Below are 21,792 nucleotides of genomic sequence, written 5' to 3'. Positions count from 1 at the left end.
CTAACTTTTTGGTTTAATTTGAGTCTGATAATATATTCTACTTATAAGTCTAAATTCGAAAACCAAACATATCTCTTCAACCCCCGATGGTCTAGTTGGATATGGCGTCCGGCTGTAATAGAAATTATTATAGGATTTACCTTGGTACCGGAAGGTCGCCGGCTCGATTCCGGCTCGGGGGACGAGATGCGTAACTTTTTGTTTTTGCTCTGAGCCTCTCTGACAATACTACTCTGTAATATGTTGCATATATAATCTAGGGAATTGTTATTTGGACCTCACCTTAAGCCTATATAAGGAAGGAAGTTAAGCGAATTATTAGACTTAAAAACAAGCTAGTCAAGCCCTTTCAAATAGAGCCTGTATTCCTATATCAAAGGACGTAGACTAGCACTGTAAGAGATAGAGCCAGGGCACCTATATAGTATACCGCCGTTACAACTGGACTGGATAAGCCTAACCGAGGCCCGAGGGCACTACCTGAATACAAAGTACTAGTAGTTAGAAATACACACAGCGGAACTTTTCCACATGTATATACGGACGGAGTACTAAAAAGCGACCTAGTATATAGATTAAAATGTAATATACAACGCTTTACTTGGGTGATTGAGATGGCTGCTTCTTGAAACCCCCTTTAAAGTTAGGGCTAAACTAGCCTAAAGTGCCACTGCGCTGCAATGCCCTGCTTAGTAGTATATTTAAACCCTGAAGATCCCTATGGTCCTAGGCCTTATATATATATGGTTAGTGGTTCCTAGACCAGCTCTCCTATACTGAGAGTCTGAGACCCGAAAGTGCTGTAGACACAAGCTATTAAGTATAGAATTTTGTAATTACTAATTAGTGTGGTTCAGTTAAATGTAGGTAGGGTTTATATTAGGCCGAACGAGGTCGCCGAAGGGCTCCTAAGCTCAGAAGTCAGGGTTATAGAGCATCTTGGCCCTTCATATACCTAATCGTCAAAGCCGTTTGATTGTCTGTCGAACAGAATCGAGTCGGTCCAATCAACTGCATCTCAATTTTCAAACAATTCGGGTCGTCGGACGCGCTCGTACGACCAACGCACAGTATCAAAGATTCAAAATGACATTAGTATAGATATATTTCGGGCATGCTATGACTAAATAATTCAAATAATCTAAGTAATTCGAGCTGTCACAGATCCAATGATAACTGTATCGTATACCCTGTCCCTTGTGCATAGACATCTCGGTGGCTGAACAGCAGTAATATATTCTAGGCCCGCTGCCTTTTCAATAATGTACAATAGCTCCTGTATTTATTTTATTTTATTCAAGATATAAGGAGACCTTTCGGCTATAAAATAGTACTCTGTTGAAAACAGAAGAAAGCAAGAATCAGTCTTCTGTTTTCTTAGTATCTACTATCTGTCTCTTGCCTACGTACCCTTACTGAGTTGACAAGTCTTCTGCTCTGATTAGTATATATTTCCTTAACACAAGCAGTTCAAGCAGTTTAAGCTAATTTAACGGCGGTATACTATATAGGTGCGAGTCTGTGCGATCCCGGGCTTCTGAATCGTAGATTCAGAATTATCTGACCTTTTGGCCTAGTTGGGACTCTTGGGAGGGTTTAGCTGGATCACACGCACTCACATCTAAGGAAAAAGGCAGTATACAGTGAGGTTCCAAAAGTATGTGACCTCCTATGCTTAAAGGTACCCGCAGGCTCTATCTGCCTGGTATGAGGTGGTAGGTACCTTTAAGTACAACTGTACAAGAGAGGAGCCAGGGCATATTTTTGGGCTCCCACTGTGCAGAGTAGAGATAAGATCTATAGATAGGCAGTGTCTCAGTTCCGTCATTGATTCTGCATGATGACTGTACAGGATACCTTGTCCCTTGTGTATAGATACCTCGGTAGCCGAATAACACCGACAGACTCCGGACCCGTTGCCTCTCTAATAACGAATAGTAGTCTCTATGATTGACTGACTGTATCTAAGGATCTTCTAAGTTATAAATTAGTACATTGTTACCATTAGAATAAAGCAAGAATCAGTCTTCTGCTTCCTTATTATCTACCATCTACTTTTGCCTCTGTACCCTTACCTAGTTGACAGGCTGTCTACCCTGTATAGTAGATTCTCTGTTATATTAAGTATTTTAAGCAGTTCAACTAGGTCCAGCAGCGGATCCTAACCATATACAGTGTAGTAGGAGGTCCAAATAGCTTTTTGAGAGATCCTTTCAACAAGACCCTTACTGTATACATTTTTTAGATATAATATTTATTAACACAAGCATATCCAAGAGTATATAAAATTCTTCCTCTACAACAACATTTCTCTTTGTTTTTCCTTGATTGATATTGCAAAGAACAAAAGCCGTATAATTTTTCCGAATCTAGATATTATAATAAATATATTTACCAAGTATATTTGTAGCCTGATATCACATCACATTCATAAAACCTATCGACGGGGTCCTACAAGGACTTGACCTCGGATTCATCTGCCCACAATGCTATGAGTTCGGCGGTTAGCATAATGATAGCTTGGATCACGAGCTTTGATGGCCCATGGGCGGTACGCCAAAGGATTGGGGAAATAATCTCTTTTGATTTCCGCTAATCCTCTTCGCTCGGACCAGATGGGTTGGAGAGAGAGAATGACGCTTCAATAAGAGACACGACGCTGTCTTGTGCTTCTTCGTCGTGTGTTGCTAGGTCTCCGAAGAACCCCAGTGGGGCGAGAATGGTGCTGTATGCTTTGAGATCGTGCCCTATGGGGAAAGATCGCCTTCCATGTAGGACCACATATTAGTAAGATACTAGAGTAGAGCGATGCCGATGTGTTGTTAATAAGATAAATGCCTATCCTCATCTTTCCGGGTAAGAATCAAACAACGTAGCAATAGCTATATTATCCGTAACAACTCTACATAGATTTGTCCAAAATAGGAGTGGATTATCAGATACCTACAGATGGGGTCTAAAAGCATAGTATCCGAGTAGTAAGAATGATGAAGCGGATTGGGGGAGTTTCGAAGATCATGAAAGGCATGTCGAAGATCCCATGCCCAGGCTCTTATGGCTGGATCCGGCGAGTTAATAAATCTTTCAAAAGCCTCTGTTCCTCCAATAGCTTCACCCAAAGCAGATATGTCGTCTGTAAAACCCTGCCATATCGGGGGCACAACATTCAGATGTTGACCGGCCCATGCTTTGTTCACACCATCGGGAAGATACTCTACTAAGTGCCTTGATGTCATTGTTTGAAAAACGCAAGCCATCCACATTTCTTGGAAGTTGAGGATGAGCTGATCCTCAAAGGAAGCATCCCGTGCGACATGGTGTTTTGCAAGCGTAGCAAATACCGATTCCATATCGTCAGCCGACTCCCAGACATGATAGTGCAAGCTAGGATTTGCTCGTCTATGCCGTTCATCGTTGTGAATTGATATTCTTGTAATTAGTACCAATGCTTGTCCCACATATAGCCAGAAGCGGTCCGGATTGCTCCTTCTGTATAGGATGTGCATATATACATCTGCAACACCAGGAGTATCTTCCATATTGCCAATTTGGAGCAAACTGCAGATAATTCCCTTCAGCGTATGTACATCTCAACAAAGAGGTTATAAAGTAACACACCTGCTTAAATCAAATGATCCAGCCTCGCAGATTGCCCTAACTTGTGGGTTGAGATTATCCTCGAGGATGGCCTTGAGGTTATATCCCGTATTGGATCTCAAGAAGCTGCCATAGCGGGGCTCATATTTATCTAAAACCTTATGTCATAGTATCTAGGATCCTCGTGCGGTCGACATGGCCAAGTCTTTCAAGAATAATCGGGGTCTCCACTTGTTCCACAGGAATCAGCATTGCCTCACCCTCTATATTCTCGGGTCTCTGAGGAGGTTGTTGACGTTCAGGAGAATCTTGCTTCATGCTGAGTGACCCTTCACTCCGTCGAGATGGAACCTGCTTTATCACACAGTTTGCTTTGACTCTTTTGACAGCCCCTTTCTCAATTCTTTGTTGTATTGCCTCTTGTTTGCCTTCCGAAATCGAACGGAGGTTCTCATCGAAATTTTGACGGCGCTTCCGAACCCTTTGTTCACGTGTTTCAACATCTTCTGCCCTTCTTAAATTCAATGGCTCTCTTGGCTTCCTATTCAAGTACCAGTAGAAGACTTTCACCAGGAAGATATAATCCACAATGTCGTCAATGGTTTCTACTTCTGGATCAACTTCCCCGTGGATGTCCGAAAAGTCATCTAGCAGCCTGCGCATTATTGAGTGCCGAAGACGCTCTTCGTCAAGGGTTTCGTTCTGTTCATCATCGGGTAGGGAGCCCAAATCTATACCGATATCAAAATCTTCTATGAGAAAAGGTAGTAATCGGCGTAAAAAAGAGTAATGGGTGCGAAACTCTTCAGGAAACTCGTCCTGGAATTCCTTCAGAGCGGTTCTGCTCTCAATCTGCATACTTTGTGACATTCTGTAGGCTTGAATCAAGATCTAGTAGGTGTGACAGTTGCGTAATCGCTTCTTGGGCCCTGATGGGTAGATTCAATATCTTGATGGGATTGCCTGCGCAGGCAGAATATATAGGCAGAGTGCTAGGTGTATCTAGGTACCCAGCTTGTGGTAGCTGGCCTTTCATTCACTTACAATATTCATTCATTCGCACCATTCTTAATTGATTGATTATTGAATTTTACCCGAATGCAGCTCCCCTTAAGGCTCCTCCAGGGCCACCGGCAGCTGATGGGCCATAGCCACAGATTCTATACACAGGCTATAGCATACGCTACTCAACCTAAAATAGAAACAAAGTAGTCCTTGTTAATCGTATTATATCTCTTTCTACTATATTGATCCTTTAGCCGCCATGCTGGCTTTCTTCCATCTGTGTGTCGTGCTATATTCATTTGTGCCCGCGTAAGATTGAAAATCCTGCATATCTTGTCTTTCTCCATTTGTCTGTGGCCTGTCCTATCAGCCCGCATTGTCAGTTTTTGTGAAAAGGGGATTATATTTGAATAATGGGAATGTAGGTAATGGTTGAAATAACAGTCACTTACATCCTTTATTCACTTAGTGTTACTATATTTTAGAGAGAGATTTGCTTACCGGGTCTATTCAGTGTTATATGCACAGGTGCATTCATTATACCATAGAAGTTAATAGTAAAGTAAGAAGTACTTGGAATTAAGGATATGCTTACGACCCACAAAGCCAGAAAGTCAGAACCGTATGGTACCGCCGAGACCATCACTGTCGGCATAGACCTTGATTGTTATCCTGTCCAGAAGGCATCAACCTTTCAAAAACAGAGCACTTCTGGTTTTATATTCTGCACTTGTCCTTCTTAACTGCTTTTCAGGGGAAAAGCTCTCAGTTTCTACGCCGGCAGCGATTTGATTGTAGTGTAAACGTGCGGTTCTTTAGAGCCTGACTTCTGTGGCCGCTTGTGGTGGAGATTAATACAATGAGGCCTACATGTACCTTTGCTCAAGTGGAACTAATGATATCAATCTGAATGGAGGGTGAGCGCGCACCACGGGCAGATCTTTGCTCTGTCTGTTCAGGCTGCTCTTATCTGGATGGGTACCAATTATTTCCCACTTTGAAAAAATATTTTTGCTAATAAATGCATATCTGAAAAGACAAATGTATCTAAACCCACGATGGTCTAGTTGGATATGACGCTCAACTACAATGGAGGCTTCTTTGTAATCGAGAGGACACCGGCGGGGGAACGGGATATCTATCTTTTCCCCCCTGGTCTGTTATCAAGGTGCTGCTATTCCATCATAGAGCCTTGTCTTTTTGTACTTCTTCCCCTCAGACATGTAAACTTTGCGATACGCATTTGTTTTGTAGGCTTGTGGGCAGTGTTTGTCCATTTGAACTTCTGTGCATTCAATTACGCAGCCACAACCTGTCCAAGTAGTGTACTATGCTTACTTAAAGCCTCCTAAGTGCACCTAGTCTGGATCATGAACCACCTAACTGCAGCTGCGAAAGGAATACATGGCGTGAAGATCCGTCAGCCGGCCATTGCCGAAAGAGGTAAGTCAAGTATAGTCAGTGGTGCCACAGTACTACTAGTAGTATACTACACCCTCCGTACATGGTCCTGCATAAGTATGTGTTAAAAGGGCCTCCCGAAAGGCTATCTGATTCTGGATGTCCGATTAGACAGACCAAGTAGTAAGGCTGGCGGCGGGTTCTAGTCTTGAATGGGCAGCGGTTAGACAAAAAGTGGCAGAACAGGGTTTACTAGCGCACCTCGCTCCGTCTTCGTGTTCGGGCCCAGTAGCGTGCTCTAACCCTATTCAGTCTAGTGGAAAGTCCAAATAGTCTTTCGGGGGTCGTTTTAACACAACTCATTTCATATTGTACATATGCTCCGTACAGCTAGGAGCAGAATTGGAAACGATATACAAACACAGCTACAAGGATCAGTATAGACTTTGTTCGATTTCGCTTCAACAGACAAAGTACCGTCGAATGCCTTGGAATATTGCTTTAATTTATATAACATAAATGTTCAGATCTACCATCGCCTAAACCCCCGATGGTCTAGTTGGATATGGCGTCCGGCTGTAATAGAAATTATTATAGGATTTACCTTGGTACCGGAAGGTCGCCGGCTCGATTCCGGCTCGGGGGACGCGATAACTTTTTGATAATCCTTCGTATGGTTCTCCGAACCGCTATTACTTTTGACGATTCCTCTCTCTCTCTCTCTCTACCGGATAGCCAAGCCGCCCGGGCCCCAATCAATTACCGGTGGTTTTTTTTTTTTTTTTTTTTTCCCTCAATGACTTCTTTCTAGCTATAATTTTGCCTGCTGTGGTGTAGCTAGCTTGCATGCTCCTAATCTCGCCGGAATCCATCGTCGGTTTGCTATCTAAGCGCAATTATTCGCTTATCTTCAGCTGCATCGCATGTATGCAGGGAGGCACATGCTGCGTCCACTGGCACGCATGCCACGTCGCCCTAGACCATGTGCGCACGCAGGCACCGACCGGGTATCGGATTATTTATTCTACTGCCGGTCCCTGACTGTCTGTCTATGCATGACTCCAATTAGATAATGTCCCAAGGGAGATAGCGTGCGGAGTTATGAGGGTCAGTAATTTAAAGAGTGTATACTGAATGATGCCACCCTGAATGGTCACATACTGCTAAATTTTCGTATGGAGGTGCAAGACTTTGAATTCTACATAGAAGTGGTTGTTGTAAGTAAGATAGATAAGAAAACGTGCCGAAGGAGTGTAAAGTACGTTAAAATTAGATATGCTTGACCCACCAGGGAAACCAAGTGGACCAAAAGCAAAAAGTTATCTCGTCCCCCGAGCCGGAATCGAGCCGGCGACCTTCCGGTACCAAGGTAAATCCTATAATAATTTCTATTACAGCCGGACGCCATATCCAACTAGACCATCGGGGGTGTAGAGATGCGGTGGTTTCAAAAACTAGGCTACATGAAGAAACATACTGTGGCTCTCCATCCGGGCCGTCTAAGTTCAAGGCTGTAACACTTACAATCTGATTGAGCTACGGATCACTCGTTGTATGTAGATAGGAGGCAGATTCATGCAGTGAAGGCCCCCGGCGGAGGGAAAGGGTGTTTATAGATTCCTGTGTTTGCCAGTACTCGTTAATGCTTTAAGCTGTTCTTACATAGAGAGAATCTAGTATACACATTCAGTATTATATCTACCCAGTACTCAGGCTGCAGCATTATTGGTGGCTGAGCACCTGCAATCTAAGGAAATGAACTCTCCAGAATGGTAATATTTTAGCGTCATATCTTTAATCAATCCATCGTAAGACTCTGTGAATATAATATGAAGTGGTAGCAGTTGACCTGAGATCATTCGCCCACTAGCGAGATGAGCCTTTTATATGAAACGCCGAACGTGGATCGGGGTGATGGGTCCAACCGATCCGGACCACAGCCGGATAGGCATCACTCCATCCAGGCCATGGCTATAGGCTAAATCCGGTCTTGACTATAGGCGTTGGGAAATTAAACTACAAAGTACGGATCCACTGTGAGGATTGCACGAACCATAGCCGTGTCCTGGCCTTCGGACAGTGTCTCGCCCATCATGTCCGTGATCCCGCTGTTATATTTCCTGTCCTCTTCCTCCCATTTTCCTCCCTCACTCGTTCCTTTTCTGTTTGAAATAGCAGGTCTACTGGCTCTGGAACTCGAGATTCAGAAGCCGTTCATTCCTTGAATCCAAGTCTGTGCGGATTGCACGTCCGGTCATTACTTCACATCAAATACATTCATTTGCTGGCGGAGAGATAGGCATCATCACTCTTTTCCTTCATTATTTACCTCGATATTGAGACGTACATCAGGCCTACGACCTTTCATCTACAAAAGCCCACTATGAAGTATCAACGCCTTGCCTCCTTGGGCCTTGCTGCCCTGAGTGTTTCGGGATCCGTCTCTGCAAGCCCTCTCATTCGGCATGAGGGCGAGTCGGTGTGTCCTTCAGGATACACACAGAGTGTATACTATGTGACTGTCACTGCTAGTTCCGCTCCGGCGTCGACTGCATCCGTTGAGCCAACTACAACCCTAGAGTCCTCGTCAACCGTCACGGAGACCACAGTCATCACCCCGGAGATTCCAGTCCAATCTCCTACATCCATCCCGGCTGAAACTCCTACTCCGGTTGAGACTCCTGCTCCGGTGGAGACCAGCGCTCCTGTCGAGCCTACCACTTCATCATCTACCACTGAGACACCCGTGGTGGCCCCAACCATTGCTACCCCCTCCACCACCATTGAAGCTCAGCCTACAGAAGCAGTTGCCGAACCTTCTACTTCATCCTCTTCCACCGAAGAGCCCGCAGCAACCCCAATTGTTGCTACAACGTCCTCCACCACGGCTGATGCTCAGCCCACCGAAGTAGTCGCCGAGCCTTCTACTTCGTCTTCCCCCGCTGCTGATGTCCAACCCACAACCGCCGTTGCTGCCCCTACAACCAAGCAGTACAAACAATCAACCACCAGCACGGCCGCCCCAGCAGCCTCCACCACCACCACCACCTCTTCATCTACCGGCTCCTCAGCCGGTAGCAGCAGCGCATCCAACTCCGGCGAAGCACCTTCTACGGCGGCAACATCTCCGGCGGAGCATGCTCCTTCTCGGGCTACACGCTTCCATCCAACCTCTTCGGCACAGCCCTCGGCTCCCCACGCTGGGACAACGCCGCCGAATGTGGCGCCTGCGTTGCCGTCACAGGACCTAACGGAAACACCATCAAGGCCATGGTAAGCTCCCACCCCCCTTTCCAATCCATGGGAAACACAAACTAACGAAAAAAACCCCAACTAAGATCGTCGACAAATGCCCCGAATGCGACTCCAACCACCTCGACCTCTTCCAATCTGCCTTCGCCGAGCTAGCCGACATCTCCAAGGGCGTCATCGACATCAACTGGTCCTACGTCTCCTGCGACATCGACTCGCCCCTGAAACTCAAGAACAAGGAGGGTACCTCCGCGTACTGGTTCTCGATGCAGGTTGTCAATGCCAACGAGGCGGTTACCTCGTTGGAGGTTAGCACTGACGGTGGAAGCACCTGGCAGAGCACTACTCGCTCGGACTATAACTACTTCGAGAACAGTTCGGGATTCGGGACTGAGACTGTTGATGTGAGGGTTACGGGGAAGAGTGGGAAGGTTGTCACGGTTAAGAATGTGGGTGTTTCTTCCGGGACGGAGGTTACTGCTTCTGGAAATGTTTAGGGGATAGTGTTGTTGTGATGTAAGTAGTGTGCGGTAGTTTATACTGCACTGCTTTGGTCTGCGCGGCTGAGTCGTTGCTTGATTGTCGTTGTTCTTGGTTTGATTGGTGAAGTTCGTTGCAGTTTCTCTTCTCTACGATGGGGCGGCATTGGGGTGGTCAGTTTGTAACCTCCTAGTGCTTGTTCCTGCATTTCAAACCTTCCATTCTCTGTACATATTGACTTGAACATCACAAAGTTCGATTTTGGGGTATCACTACGGCGTGATACAAAACTAAGCTGTTCACATCAAAGCATGTAAACAATCACAAGGATGTTTTCAACTACGGTGCGAGATTGAAAGTGAAGAATTGCATTCCGATAACGCGCTGCAATATCGCAGGTTTCAGCATCCGTATTAATCACACCCCCAGCCGTTGTTTCGCCGACCCATCCTTAAAAGATAGCGTACACGAAGAATAGAAGAATAAAGAAAAAAAATTTCAGAAGGGGGGTAACGCAAATAGAGAAGAGAACATAGCAGAAAACCGAACCCAGGCTTAAACAATTAGCGTGGAAAGACTAGTCACGTACTCACTCCCGTGGAAGATAAACTCAGACTGTACCTGCAAATTCAATAAAAACACGATGCCGTTGCTAGATGACATCATAGCAAAATCTGGAAAAGTTTATTCAAGGGAGGGAGGACAATCGAAATGTGAAGAGGAAAGGAGATGTCGAGAGAGAGTGGTTATGTCAGGGTTCCCAGCCTTCAAAAAAAGAGAAGTAAATAAGTCATGGCACGTTTAGAATGGAACGAAGATCATCGCAGAAAGGAGTCTCGCGACTAATGTGTACGCAACAAAGACAAGTGAACCGGATGTCAAACCTGGCCCTGATCAACCTCGAGAGGTTCCAGCTCCTTGGCCTCCTCATAATCGTCGAATTCGAGGCCCGCATCGCGACAGCGTTGCAACCACTTGAGCGCAATGTCTCCACGGCGATTGACCTCGACTTTTAATTTGGAGTTCTGTGCGCTGATCTCATTGATGGCATGACTTGTAGTCATGTTATTCTGCTCCCATCGCTCGCCCATGGCCTTCTTTTCGTCATGAAGCTGACAAATGTACTCGATGGCGCGCTGCAGAATAGCACCCTTGTTCTTGTCGCAATTTGGAACCAGACGAGCAATCTGATTGATACCTTCATTGATCGCCTCACGGCGTCGGCGTTCCACTTTTGAACAAGTCAGTAACAGGATCGAAAGAACGCAGGGAAAGCGACCGACCTTCTTTGTGATTGTTCTTGCGGATTTGATGCCATTCCGGCGACCCAACGGAGGGCTTTTGGTTCATGCTTTGTGCTTCACGCGCAGCATAGACAGCAGCGGCAGTTGAATTGTGACCATGAGCGCCACCTATCGCTTGGCCCATCTCATCGCCGAACGTCAGGCCATGTGGAAGGCTACTGTCAAATGTCGCGTCTGGGGGAGGCGGGTATTTATTCTGCGGTTGGTGCGCGGCTAAAGCAGCTTTAGCTGTCAGAGCATTCTCATCAGAGATACCGTTCTGCGGACCGACATGTTGGAGAATTTGCTGGTCAATATTAAGCTCGGATGCTGCGCCAGGGAGGCCATGGGTATCATAAGACCCGAGAGAGGCATGCCCGAAATTAGGTTGGGTGTCTGGGGCTGGAATACTGCCGTTACTTCCGTTGGAGGAGCGGTTCAATCGCTGAGCATCAGGCCCGGTACTGTCAGTGCTTTCGCGCTTTCGCTTATTGTTCATGCCATCGGTGGCACCCAATGAGGGGTCGGACATGGCGCCGAGTATTACAAGTGAACTACCCTACAGACAAGTGAGTCAGCAGACCAGTGGAAAGGAGCGTCGGTGGGGGCCCTGCTTACCTGCTAGATAAGGTAGACCCTAGATAAGATTGGGAAACCACGCTCCTGCACAGCTACTGACACCAATCTATTGTTGAGTGAGTGATCTATGGACCATGTGTTCTTGTCAGTTATCGCAGCTCAATGGTCAGTAGTGCAGATGCAATCCTCATGTAAAGCAGAAAGAGCTGTGTTAAAATATGATAGGCAATATCAATCTAGATAAAAAATTATTCAATCAATAGAAAAGCGTGAATATTGCTGATCTGCATTGATGCTGAGGTGGAGGGTGGAAGACGCGTTTGGGGAGGGGGGTTGACGCGCGCATCTCCGCATCCGCATCAATAACATCTGGTCAGTGAGATTATGCCAGCGGCAAAGCAAAACTCTTCACATATACAACTAAGCGTATGGAACGCGGGTGCACAAATAAAACCATCGGATAGAGATACATCGGGCAGTATCCATCAGCAAGGAACTACAGTCGAAACGCGCCCTGACAGTTTTGCGACCGACGAAACCGCGCGACATCATAGGCAACAGCCTCCTCGCGACCGGTTCATGGCGGACAGCATGAACACCAGGGCGATGGACGGGACAAGCGCAGGAGCAACGTGTCGCAGCAACCCGCCGAGGGTTGTTGCGGTTGACAGAACGGAGAACGAACAAGGAGGGAAACGAGAAGAAAGGGAGCAGCAGTACCTTGGGATGGGCTATCTATCACCTGACAGCAAGTCACCTGCCACGGGCAACAACAAGATAGGATGATCGCGATTCGATCGTGAGAGCAAGAAAACGAAATTTGTACCGGGAAGAAATGGTCGAGGCAGAAACGTCCGGCTTCAACACAGCGGACAAGTCGGATTTGAAAACGAACAAAAAGAAGTGGCGGCTTTTACAATGGAAAGTAGGGATACATGGAGGTGTAGAGAGAGAGTCGAGTAGAGAGGGATTGCTCACGTGGCGAGGGCGAAAGACGAGGTCAAGCCTTTGGCCAAAAAGAGGAGGAATGCGGTGACCGGTTGTGACCTGGTGTGCACTCGAGTCACGGGACAACGGAGCCTCTCTTTATCTCTTTCCTTTATCGATCCATCGATCATTCCATCGCAGGACAACTTGGGAAGTTCTTTGCACCGAGTCAGTCCGCTCATTATCAACCAATCTCTGTCCCTCCCAAGTTAACCCAACCGGTTTTCTTCCTTCCCTCCTTCTTCCTCATTCAGATGTCATGTGCTGTAATCCCGTGCCCCCTCCTCACCCAAGGTCCCCGTTGGCACCGCTGATTGGCTGCTTGTTTTCGCCGTGGCCGGTTGCCGGAGGAGGGGTTCACCCGGAAATCACGTGGGACCTTGCAGCCCTCCTGAACGAAGATAGGCCGAAGATCATGAATTCTTAGTAACTCTTAGTAACTCTGCGATGTTCCCCCAGGTCTGCAGTGTTTGTCGAATAATGGCCACTGCCTTCTCCTGCAGTATGGTGTCATTGGAGGACTAAATCCCCCCCATTTGGGAGTGCCTGCTCATCCCGACCGGCCCGTCCCTCCTTTGGTCCCTGCTTAGGTTGCACGGTCCAAAAAGCATAGTATCAGTTGTTTAGTCGACGAATGACGGGGATCATGCCATGTCTCTCGATATCTCCTCTGTTAGATGCCGATCGCCTTAGTCCGCCTGGTCGTCGAGGTATAACAGGATCACTAACCTTAACAGCCCCATCCCCTCCCCCCGATCTAATCTTTCTGCAATCATTCAACGTTTCAGTCTGCCGGGGTTTCTGAGCCCCCTCATTGGCAGAAAAAAACATCTCGATAGTTCAATAGCTCAGCACGGAGGACACCTTCCCAAAGATTAGTTGTCTCAGTTGACAGACGCAGTAAAAGTCTTTCGCTGAACCTTCCGGACTTGAGATACTTTCCCATTGGAGCTCCGCGTGTTTTCTTTATCCCTCCATCATACTAGTATTTAGCTTACTGCCCCCCAAAGAACATGACTTCATCTGACCCTAGTGTCACATGTGCCCACCGCGCGCATATTAGAGGCTCAGCTCTCCCCTCCCCCCAGTTGCGTTCTGCACTCCGCGACAGTGTCCAATCTGAGGCCTATGGTTTGTGGGGGGGGGGGTGTGCTAGGGTTGTAGTAAGAAAACCTGTTCTCACCCATCAAGATTGGCTTCTCGACACCATCTGGAAAGGTGCCGATCACTCTGGTCATAAGATAAGTGGAATGCGAAAGAAAAAGTCGGGCGCGTGAAGAACGAGGGAGGTACCGAGACGATAGTTTATCGGGGCTACTGCCTGAGAACCTATTAAATGGTTATTCTCCGGGTTCTTAAATCTAGATTCCCCCTGTCTTTGCAAAAAAGAAAGAAATGTCACATGGACCAGCATTCAGTATGACGGTCAAGTGACTCACATGACTCTGGGACGTGTAAGTGTGGCAAGACGTTCGTCGGAATGCTGGCCGGCCACTCGTGAACTTACTGTAAGACGATCGTTTGCAAGAAGAGGCACAAGACGTGCGACGATAGTTGAACAGATGGAAGAAAACGGGTTGCCTGTTGTAGCATATTCACGATCCCGACAACCCAGCTCTTGTAGGAGGTATGTTATAGACCATTCATTACCAGCTACGGAAGCATCCAGATTGCGCGATGAAAAGCCCCAAGCATGCTATACTTCCCATGGATCGGCACTTATGAAAGGATACTATTATTGCCCGAGCCATGGATACTTCCCCAAAGCTCAATCACATTATCTATTAGCTTTAACTAAGCCGAAAACCATTTTTGGGTCCATCGTAGTATCCGCAAAGCAAATCCCTTCGGCTGTCGCGGCCATCATATCCCAGCAAAGTATTTTCACATCAAACGGCGATGTATCCTTGTCCCCACTCTCCTCCTCATCAGACCCATTCCTAGAGCCTTTGTCCACAGCACTGGGTTCTCCATCGGCCGAGGGGCGACGCGGCCGTTGCGTAACAGCAATAATAGCACTCGTGCCAGCGTACAGAACCGGGTTGGTTCCCTCAGGACCTGGTTCCTCACCCGCCCGATTCGCAAAAACAATGACAGTCTTCTTGCCAGACTCCGCATCATCCCCATCAAAGTTAACCTCATGACGCAATCGTTTTTTGATGAGGGGCCAAAACCGCTGGATCCAGTAGTTGAAGGTATCCATTTCCGGCTCCCCAGCGAGAGCGTCGAGCTCTTCGCGGTCCAACGACGTTAGCCAAGCCATGGAAAGGATGACGAGTTGAGACTTCGAATCCAGCACTCGGTTCGCGAACTCCCATGCGGTGAACGGCGTCTCAAACTTATACGGGTTGATATCCATGCATATTCCGAATGAAGTAGCGACGCTGGTGCTGGGAGAATTCTGCTCTGGTGAATTCCCAAAGGTAAGCTCGCGAAAGCCCCTCTTCACATCACCTTCGGCGGCCCATGTCTCATCCGTATAGTACAGAAACGTCTTGCGGTAGTTGTGCAGAACCTCCCCGTGCTCGTCAACCACAAGCAGAGAGTTGTAGTACGTCTCCTGCTGACTACTCGGACCGTCTCCTTGGCTTACCCCTGCTTCCTCGACCTCGGGATACCCAACGCACACTTTGCACCGATAGCGCCTGGCGGTTTCCCGTGCCCACGTGGCTGATGGGCCCTTCCCCGCGGCCTCCAGATATGGCTTGATAGCCTCCAGCGAAGGGAAGTTATAACCTTCGCATAGAGCATCAGCATTGGCGTCCGTCAACAGAGACTAACACAAAACATACCAGTCAAAGCTAACTCGGGCAATATCAGAATCTCCGGTTTCAGGACGTCGACTCCAATCCCAACACCTCCTAGCACTTTGCCATTCTGCAGCAATTCATTGGCCCGTCTGATGTTGCCTTCCACATCCCCCAATTTTGGGGCGAACTGTAAAGTGGCGATTCTCATTTCCCTGCGCTGCTGGTTGTATGTACGCAGAGCAGGGAATGGTGTGAAATGATGCTTTGGTGGGTATCTCCTTTGGGTACTAAAAGCAGCGCACTGATGGACTGCAGGAGAGCGGATGGCGAATGCAGACGGCCGAACCTGTTGGCCGAACTCAGTACAAAGAAAATTTACTTGCTTTGGAATAGCAATGATGGCGAAATATTTGGGTAGTCTTTTTTGTAAATAGTATCAAATCGATGAGTAGCGCCGGTTGATTGAAAGTTCGATAGGTGATGTTGTTGGATCTGATTGGTTTCGCCAGTTGGGCGGTGGGTCTGGACTTTATGTTCGTTAGCAGTTCAAGGCCACCACCCTCGTAGGATTCACACACTCCTACTTACATATTGAACTATCTCAAACTCCGCTTGTTCAATTTCATACCTGATCACATCCAATGGAGAGAGTAGGTATCTTGTGTTCTAAAGGCAGGTGGCTATGTTCTCTCTATCTGTAAACGAGTAGTGGAACGGAAATCGTACAGATTCATCATAGTACAACAAATCCCTTGGACAAGATGCATTCAATGCATTCGATGAAATACAAAAAATAAAAATAAAAATAAAATAAAATAAAATAGAAAGGACTGCCTAAACTAAAGGTGGGCGCAGATGAATCCCACTCGCTAAGATCCAGAACAAATCGAGGTATATGATCTTTCCCGCGCCATGCTTGAGACCCAGGTATGCAGCAACTCTCAAAACCATAAGTAAACATAGAATTCGCATAACGCCGTCTCCTAATGCAGATAGTGAACTCCAACAAAACCAATATAATATGTACTTCAACGGCTCTACCGAAAGAACCAATGTCAGCCATGAGCGCATATAACTGTGCGAGATTGAAGATGCGCATAAATGGGCAATCGTGTTGCTGTTGATTACCGAATCGTCTTTATTTAGATTTTCGTTTCTTTCTAGGGGTAAAATCCAGTGGCTTATAGGCCAACCCTTTGCCACCCGTCATGCGAAGTCTTTGTTCCGTGCGAGACAATGTGCGGCCCAATCCGAGATCGTTGTCAGGGGCAAGTGCAAGGTCATATCCGTTCACAAGCGATTGGGGCGACTGACTCCGGGAGAAAGAATATGACGAAGAGAAACTGCTTCGAGGGCTGAAAGACGAGCGCCGAGGTTCAGATGACCTCGTAGACCAGCTGTTGATAAGTCTTGGACCGCTCCTGAGAGATTCAGCGGCTATGCGGGCAGCAGAGAGGAGGAGTTCATCTTCGTCGACTTGACTAGGCTTTGGAGGCTCTGGTTTGGGTTCGGCTGCCGGCTTCCGCGTCATTGACTCGATTTGTTCGAGGATAGGAAGCTTCGGTAGAGGTTTGATAGAGGAAAGCGCCATGGACTTTTTATGTAAAGCAGGGGTCTCGGCTTTCGGTAATTTCGCGGCCTTAGAGCCGGTTTCTACTGGCAATTCTTCTTCTGGGTCTTCATGGACTCGCTTGCGACTTGTGGAAGAGGTCCTCCGTCGCTTATCGGCTGCTTCTCTTAAAGTTTCTATCCAAGCTAAACGTCGGTCGTTCACATCGGGAGCTGGAAAATTATATTAGTTAGCGTTACACTGCACATAGGAGTAGCCTTGCATTAATGCCACGAGTTAACTTACCGACAGAAGTCGCCTCATCCACAGTTTGCTCTGTAAGCTCTGTAGGCAAAGGAGGTGTGGGATTTAGATTTTCCGGCATGACAGATGTTGTAGGGACTGTAGGTTCGGCTGGTTTGTTTTCTTCTAGTGATGATGAATCCATATCCTGCTGCTGCTGCTGGGCAGTGTCATTATTGTGTAACGAAGAAAGCCCGTCGTTCGATGCAGGCTCCTCAGTTGTCATCTCTGTGAATGTAGGTGCCTCATATTTTGCAGGGTGCTCTTGCCCTGCACTGTTATCTGTGGGCTTCTCAAGAATGGAACTCGGCTGCGCAAAGGGTGACTCGGAAAATGAGGGTTTGGGAATCTCTATAAAGTTATTAGAGCCTGTTATGAATGAGCTTTTGCATTGGGCACGAATCATACCGTTATTCTCTGGCACAAACGGGGCCCTAAAGGCTGTTGAGGGCTGCGCAAAGGGTCCCTGTGTGATCTTCGGAGAACTTGTCTGGGCCGAGCTCCCTGTATCGCTAGGAACAGTGCTTGGAGCAGCAGTATTGAACATGGTGCTAGGCGCGCCGGAAGGGGTTGGTACATTGGCGGTATCGAATATACTGCAAGACTGACCAGCAGTTAACTCAGCAGCTTGATGGGGTTTGGCATTAGATGAGGTTGTCGGAAAACTAAAAGGTGAGTTGGCCGGCGTCGTACTGGGTTGAAATAGACTAGGGAATTTGGAGGCAGGTGCCGCGGAGACAGCTTTAGGCGCATCGGATTTCTCTTGCTGCTTCGCCGGACCCGGTGCCGCGGTAAAAATGGAAGTGGACTGCGAAGTGTTTGGCCCAAAGGAGAATGGAGAACTGCTGTTGTTTGTCTCAGGTGTCTTCGAGGGTGCGAGAGAAGACAGGCCTGCAAATGGGTTAGACGGCGCCGATTCTGTGAGAGCGCTAGCCGAGGGGCCAGGTGCGAATAATGAGGAGAGTGACTTAGAACCCTCAGACGGCTGGAACATACTAGGCGTCTGGGAGAATACGCCTGCTGTTTGCGTCGGCTCAGCACTTGTTGATGTTTGTGCAGATTCCTCAAAACCCCCGCGAAGACTATCTGCGGATGTTAGCAAATCCTGCGCAAAGTCCCCATTTGGTTGTGGTGTCTCGTTATCGTCGTCGCTGACGAAGAGTGCATCGTCGTCTGCAGAATCCCCCGTTGCTGCAGACAAAGCCATAGGGAGCTCTTGTAGAACCGAACTGTCAACCATCCCTAACTGCGCTGCTTGCTTGATATTCAAGCCAAGAATTATTGCGACCAACGTGCGGCCTGCACGCTTTGACTCGACATACGTCTCTGAGAATGTATGGTCTGATGTTCTTCGGAACTCTGTCATTCATGTGTCAGTCGAGAAAATGCAGTAAATCGACAGACAGATATCTAGAAACGTTCTCCATTATCCGGTCAAAGCGAAGGTCTCTTCAACTAGCAAAAGAGACCAAGCGGTTTCATCATCGAGGGTTAAACATACCGACTGAGTCAATGTTACGGCTCCCCCAGTTCAAATATAGGTCGCCATTTGCGTTTTCAGCAAATTCCAAGTCCTGTTCTTCGCAAAATTTGATAGTCTGTTCAGTGTCGTCAAAGTATAGCACCCTCGTTAACTCATCTACAGTCCATTCTTCGTTTTTATGTTGCTGAGAAGACGGATATCGGCAATACCCCTTCCAAATCGAGCGGATAGCAGTCAATCGCACGTTGTTGAAGTAGATCTCTGCAACACAGGCCATTAAATATGAAACAGCTGGAGAGTCCACCAGACTAAAAAAGCGCTCATAAAAGCCCTGTGCAATTGCATTCTGCCTTTTAGAGTCGAGAGTCCCCTGATACTCCCACCCATTACCAGCAGTAGCCAATAGTTCCAGTGCTAATTGCACTCGCGGAGAATTGCGTAGCTCAGCTGGCCACTTTTGGACACGCGCTTCCAAATCAGGCCGCTGATCGAGAATAGAAAAGATAATATAATACGCGCGGAATTCATCTTCGTTTGGAAACATAATACGGCTTCGATTGTCGTCATAATAGTACATTAGCGACAACATCGTATTGTTGAGCTGTTCACGTTCCTGGTGATGATCGAACGGTTCTTCGTTGGCAGGGCTAGAAAGCAGGTGGAGTGATACAATGTGAAAACGGGCAATTCTCTCAAGACAAGTGACTGCCATCTTCACATGGTCTTCCTGGGTGAGCTGTTGGACTGAGAAGTCATTGCGAATCGATCGAGTTCGATCCCAAACGAACTTATGAATCAGCCCCAGGGGCTCGGGTCCGCCGAGTACATGACGGATTAAGTAGTTCATGGTCTGGAGAAGGGTCTTTGGCGTTCGAATATCGGATGGAAGTTGCTCGTCATAGCCAGCAGCCGACCTTCGGAAACGTTTGAGCATTTTGGTTTCAAGGTTCTGCAACGAATTTGTTGAAGGATGAAGCAACTAGGTCCGGAATGTAAGTGCAGGTCGAACAATGATACTGATTGACACGAATACCTTTTCACTCTTATCAACCATCTTCTGAACGATGCGCTCAACGCGTTCAAACTCCGGACACATGCTAGTACATGTTCCCACAGGTGTGATGGCCTGGTTCAAAGAAGTTGGTTGGTTTGGATCCGCCATTTGTCCTTCCCTGATTGCTTTTTCTCTCTGTTTAGCCCTATCGAGTTTGAGCTGTGTATTCCATTAGCATGTTAATCCACTTCTCTCTCTGGATAGCAAATGAAGACCGACCTGTTCGTAACGATCGTTGTAGTTGTTTGAAACAGTCACATCTTCGACAGGTACACTGGACATGGTCGCTCTGTTTGGCCGTATTGAGGAAGGCCGCTTCCGGGGATCACGGCTTGAATCGACCTGGGTCCCATCGAAAGTGGAAGGGCCCCCAAATGACGGCGCTTTCCCGAACCCGGGAAAAGAAGGTTTTTGCGGAGCAGTCTTCCCAGCGAAGGGCGATGGAGAGGGTTGGTTCCCGGTCTGTTTCAATTGAGCGAAAGGCGAAGCCACATTTGTGGATGGACCACCGTTCGAGTCGGGTTTGCGCCAGCTGTTTCCCACAGCACCACCCCCACGGCCGTGGCCACGAGTAGCCCTGGGAGCCGTCATTGCTCCGCGTCCGCGACCACGGGCTCTGGGATTGTGGGGCACATTTCCATTTCTTGCTTGATAAGGCGTCGAACGCCCAAGTGTACCACCACGCCCACGACCTGCTGTTCCCGTTGTGCCGTCTTTCTGGCCAAGGCCAGCAAATGGGTTTGGCGGACCGGCCATTCTGTCGCAAGCAAGGCGGGAACAGTGGACAAGGATACGCCTGAAGTGGTCAGGGCTTCCCCTCTCGCGAGGTTATCAAGTTTTGTCCGATTAGATCCCAATCATTGACAGGAGTTGCGGGCCGTCGGATGTAAAGGTGGGAGGCGATGAATGAGATATCCTAAAAGTGCTATCCTCCGAAAACCATTGGCAGGAGCGTGACGAAAGAGTTAGCCAAGGATGGCGCCGGAAGTAACACAGTTTTCATGGTAACACGATCGAGAAGAAAGAGAGGGTGAATAAAGGGAAAAAGAGATGGTGAAGGAACAATCTTGTACGGGACCTGTGGCTAAAGCGAAAGCAGGAAACGATGATGGCGCAGTACCTTTCGACGCGAGTATTGACAATGGAAAGTCTTCCTTAAGACAGAAACAAAGTCATACACAGAAGCCTTTGCAGCAACGCAGCGACGTTGCAAGCCAGGTCGGATGGGGCCTCAGATCGTGGGGAGAAACCGCCGCGCGGGCAAAGCGGCCATCCAAAATTGACGGATGTTCGGTAGAGATATGCGCAATTTCGGAGTGCGAAATTAGGTTGATTGGTTCTAAGTTGGCTCGGCCCGTTCAGTTTGATCGTCTCGAATGAGGATTGCAGAAGGGGGTTATGGTTGGTTTCTATCCAGTCTTCAGCGAAGCTCCGTCAGCTGCACCTGTGTCAATGCCCGGTAAAACGCACAGACCAATTGTATCAAGCGCTGCTAACGCGCGCCTAGCTCCAGTGGGCAATCACAGTTTGACACCGGCTTATTGATTATCCGTACCTACTACTCAGTCTTCGCTTTCTTATCCACTGGTTCAGGATTTTGGATCGTATTCGAAGAAAAAAAAAACATATGGATTCAAGATAAAACTTAAAATACGTGCAACACGCTTTTGAAACCAATATCGCTCCACAAAACCCAGAAAGCCACTGTGGCCACAATTACGCCCACCGCTTCTATAACCAATAAATCCTCATTTCAGGCCGTCGCTTCTGGTTTCCGAAGCCACGAAGCACATGGCCTGTATATGGACGCCTTCGCTCGAATACTTCATAAGAAAAAATCCACACAAAGGGTGAAATCCACCACACAAAAATAAAAACAAGAAAAGGGGGAAGAAAAATATCTGCAGCATACATCCGTCCCAAGGCGCCATCAAAAACATTTCTGTTCAATGCATAACACGTAGTTGCAAAGATTGAAATCAAGTAGAAGAAAAAAACATATAAAAGAGGCGTAACGTATATATGGAGCCTGAAATATGAATCAAAGAAGCGAAAAGTCACCAAGTGGT

The 21,792-nt window shown here is 47.5% G+C and overlaps 5 protein-coding genes across 5 annotated transcripts; 1 reads left to right on the top strand and 4 right to left on the bottom strand.

Annotated features, from left to right (window-relative positions):
* Positions 1 to 2,592: 2,592 nt before the first annotated feature.
* ABOM_009621 (uncharacterized protein) lies at positions 2,593 to 4,467 on the bottom strand (the record flags this gene model as incomplete). Its single annotated transcript, XM_022536749.1, has 4 exons — positions 2,593 to 2,747; positions 2,948 to 3,558; positions 3,619 to 3,748; positions 3,858 to 4,467. 4 exons carry the CDS (start codon positions 4,465 to 4,467, stop codon positions 2,593 to 2,595), a joined length of 1,506 nt encoding a protein of 501 aa, XP_022386305.1.
* Positions 4,468 to 8,386: 3,919 nt separating this feature from the next.
* ABOM_009620 (putative extracellular cellulase CelA/allergen Asp F7-like) lies at positions 8,387 to 9,752 on the top strand (the record flags this gene model as incomplete). Its single annotated transcript, XM_022536748.1, has 3 exons — positions 8,387 to 8,994; positions 9,108 to 9,276; positions 9,342 to 9,752. 3 exons carry the CDS (start codon positions 8,387 to 8,389, stop codon positions 9,750 to 9,752), a joined length of 1,188 nt encoding a protein of 395 aa, XP_022386304.1.
* An 861-nt stretch (positions 9,753 to 10,613) lies between these two features.
* Positions 10,614 to 11,550, bottom strand: ABOM_009619 (putative HLH DNA binding protein (Penr2); the record flags this gene model as incomplete). Its single annotated transcript, XM_022536747.1, has 2 exons — positions 10,614 to 10,966; positions 11,019 to 11,550. The coding sequence occupies 2 exons, from the start codon at positions 11,548 to 11,550 to the stop codon at positions 10,614 to 10,616; spliced, it is 885 nt and encodes a 294-aa protein (XP_022386328.1).
* Positions 11,551 to 14,361: 2,811 nt separating this feature from the next.
* ABOM_009618 (putative protein N-terminal asparagine amidohydrolase) lies at positions 14,362 to 15,542 on the bottom strand (the record flags this gene model as incomplete). Its single annotated transcript, XM_022536746.1, has 2 exons — positions 14,362 to 15,320; positions 15,377 to 15,542. 2 exons carry the CDS (start codon positions 15,540 to 15,542, stop codon positions 14,362 to 14,364), a joined length of 1,125 nt encoding a protein of 374 aa, XP_022386329.1.
* A 930-nt stretch (positions 15,543 to 16,472) lies between these two features.
* ABOM_009617 (putative leucine permease transcriptional regulator (SAC3)) lies at positions 16,473 to 20,479 on the bottom strand (the record flags this gene model as incomplete). Its single annotated transcript, XM_022536745.1, has 6 exons — positions 16,473 to 17,116; positions 17,190 to 17,537; positions 17,595 to 18,545; positions 18,688 to 19,648; positions 19,703 to 19,882; positions 19,943 to 20,479. 6 exons carry the CDS (start codon positions 20,477 to 20,479, stop codon positions 16,473 to 16,475), a joined length of 3,621 nt encoding a protein of 1,206 aa, XP_022386323.1.
* Between the last annotated feature and the right edge of the window lie 1,313 nt (positions 20,480 to 21,792).

The sequence above is a fragment of the Aspergillus bombycis genome (assembly GCF_001792695.1).
Source record: "Aspergillus bombycis strain NRRL26010 chromosome Unknown contig00086, whole genome shotgun sequence".
Classification (NCBI taxonomy): Eukaryota; Fungi; Ascomycota; class Eurotiomycetes; order Eurotiales; family Aspergillaceae; genus Aspergillus; species Aspergillus bombycis.
The sequence above is the reverse complement of the archived record's forward strand: the minus strand, read 5'-3'. Positions and strand labels throughout refer to the sequence as shown.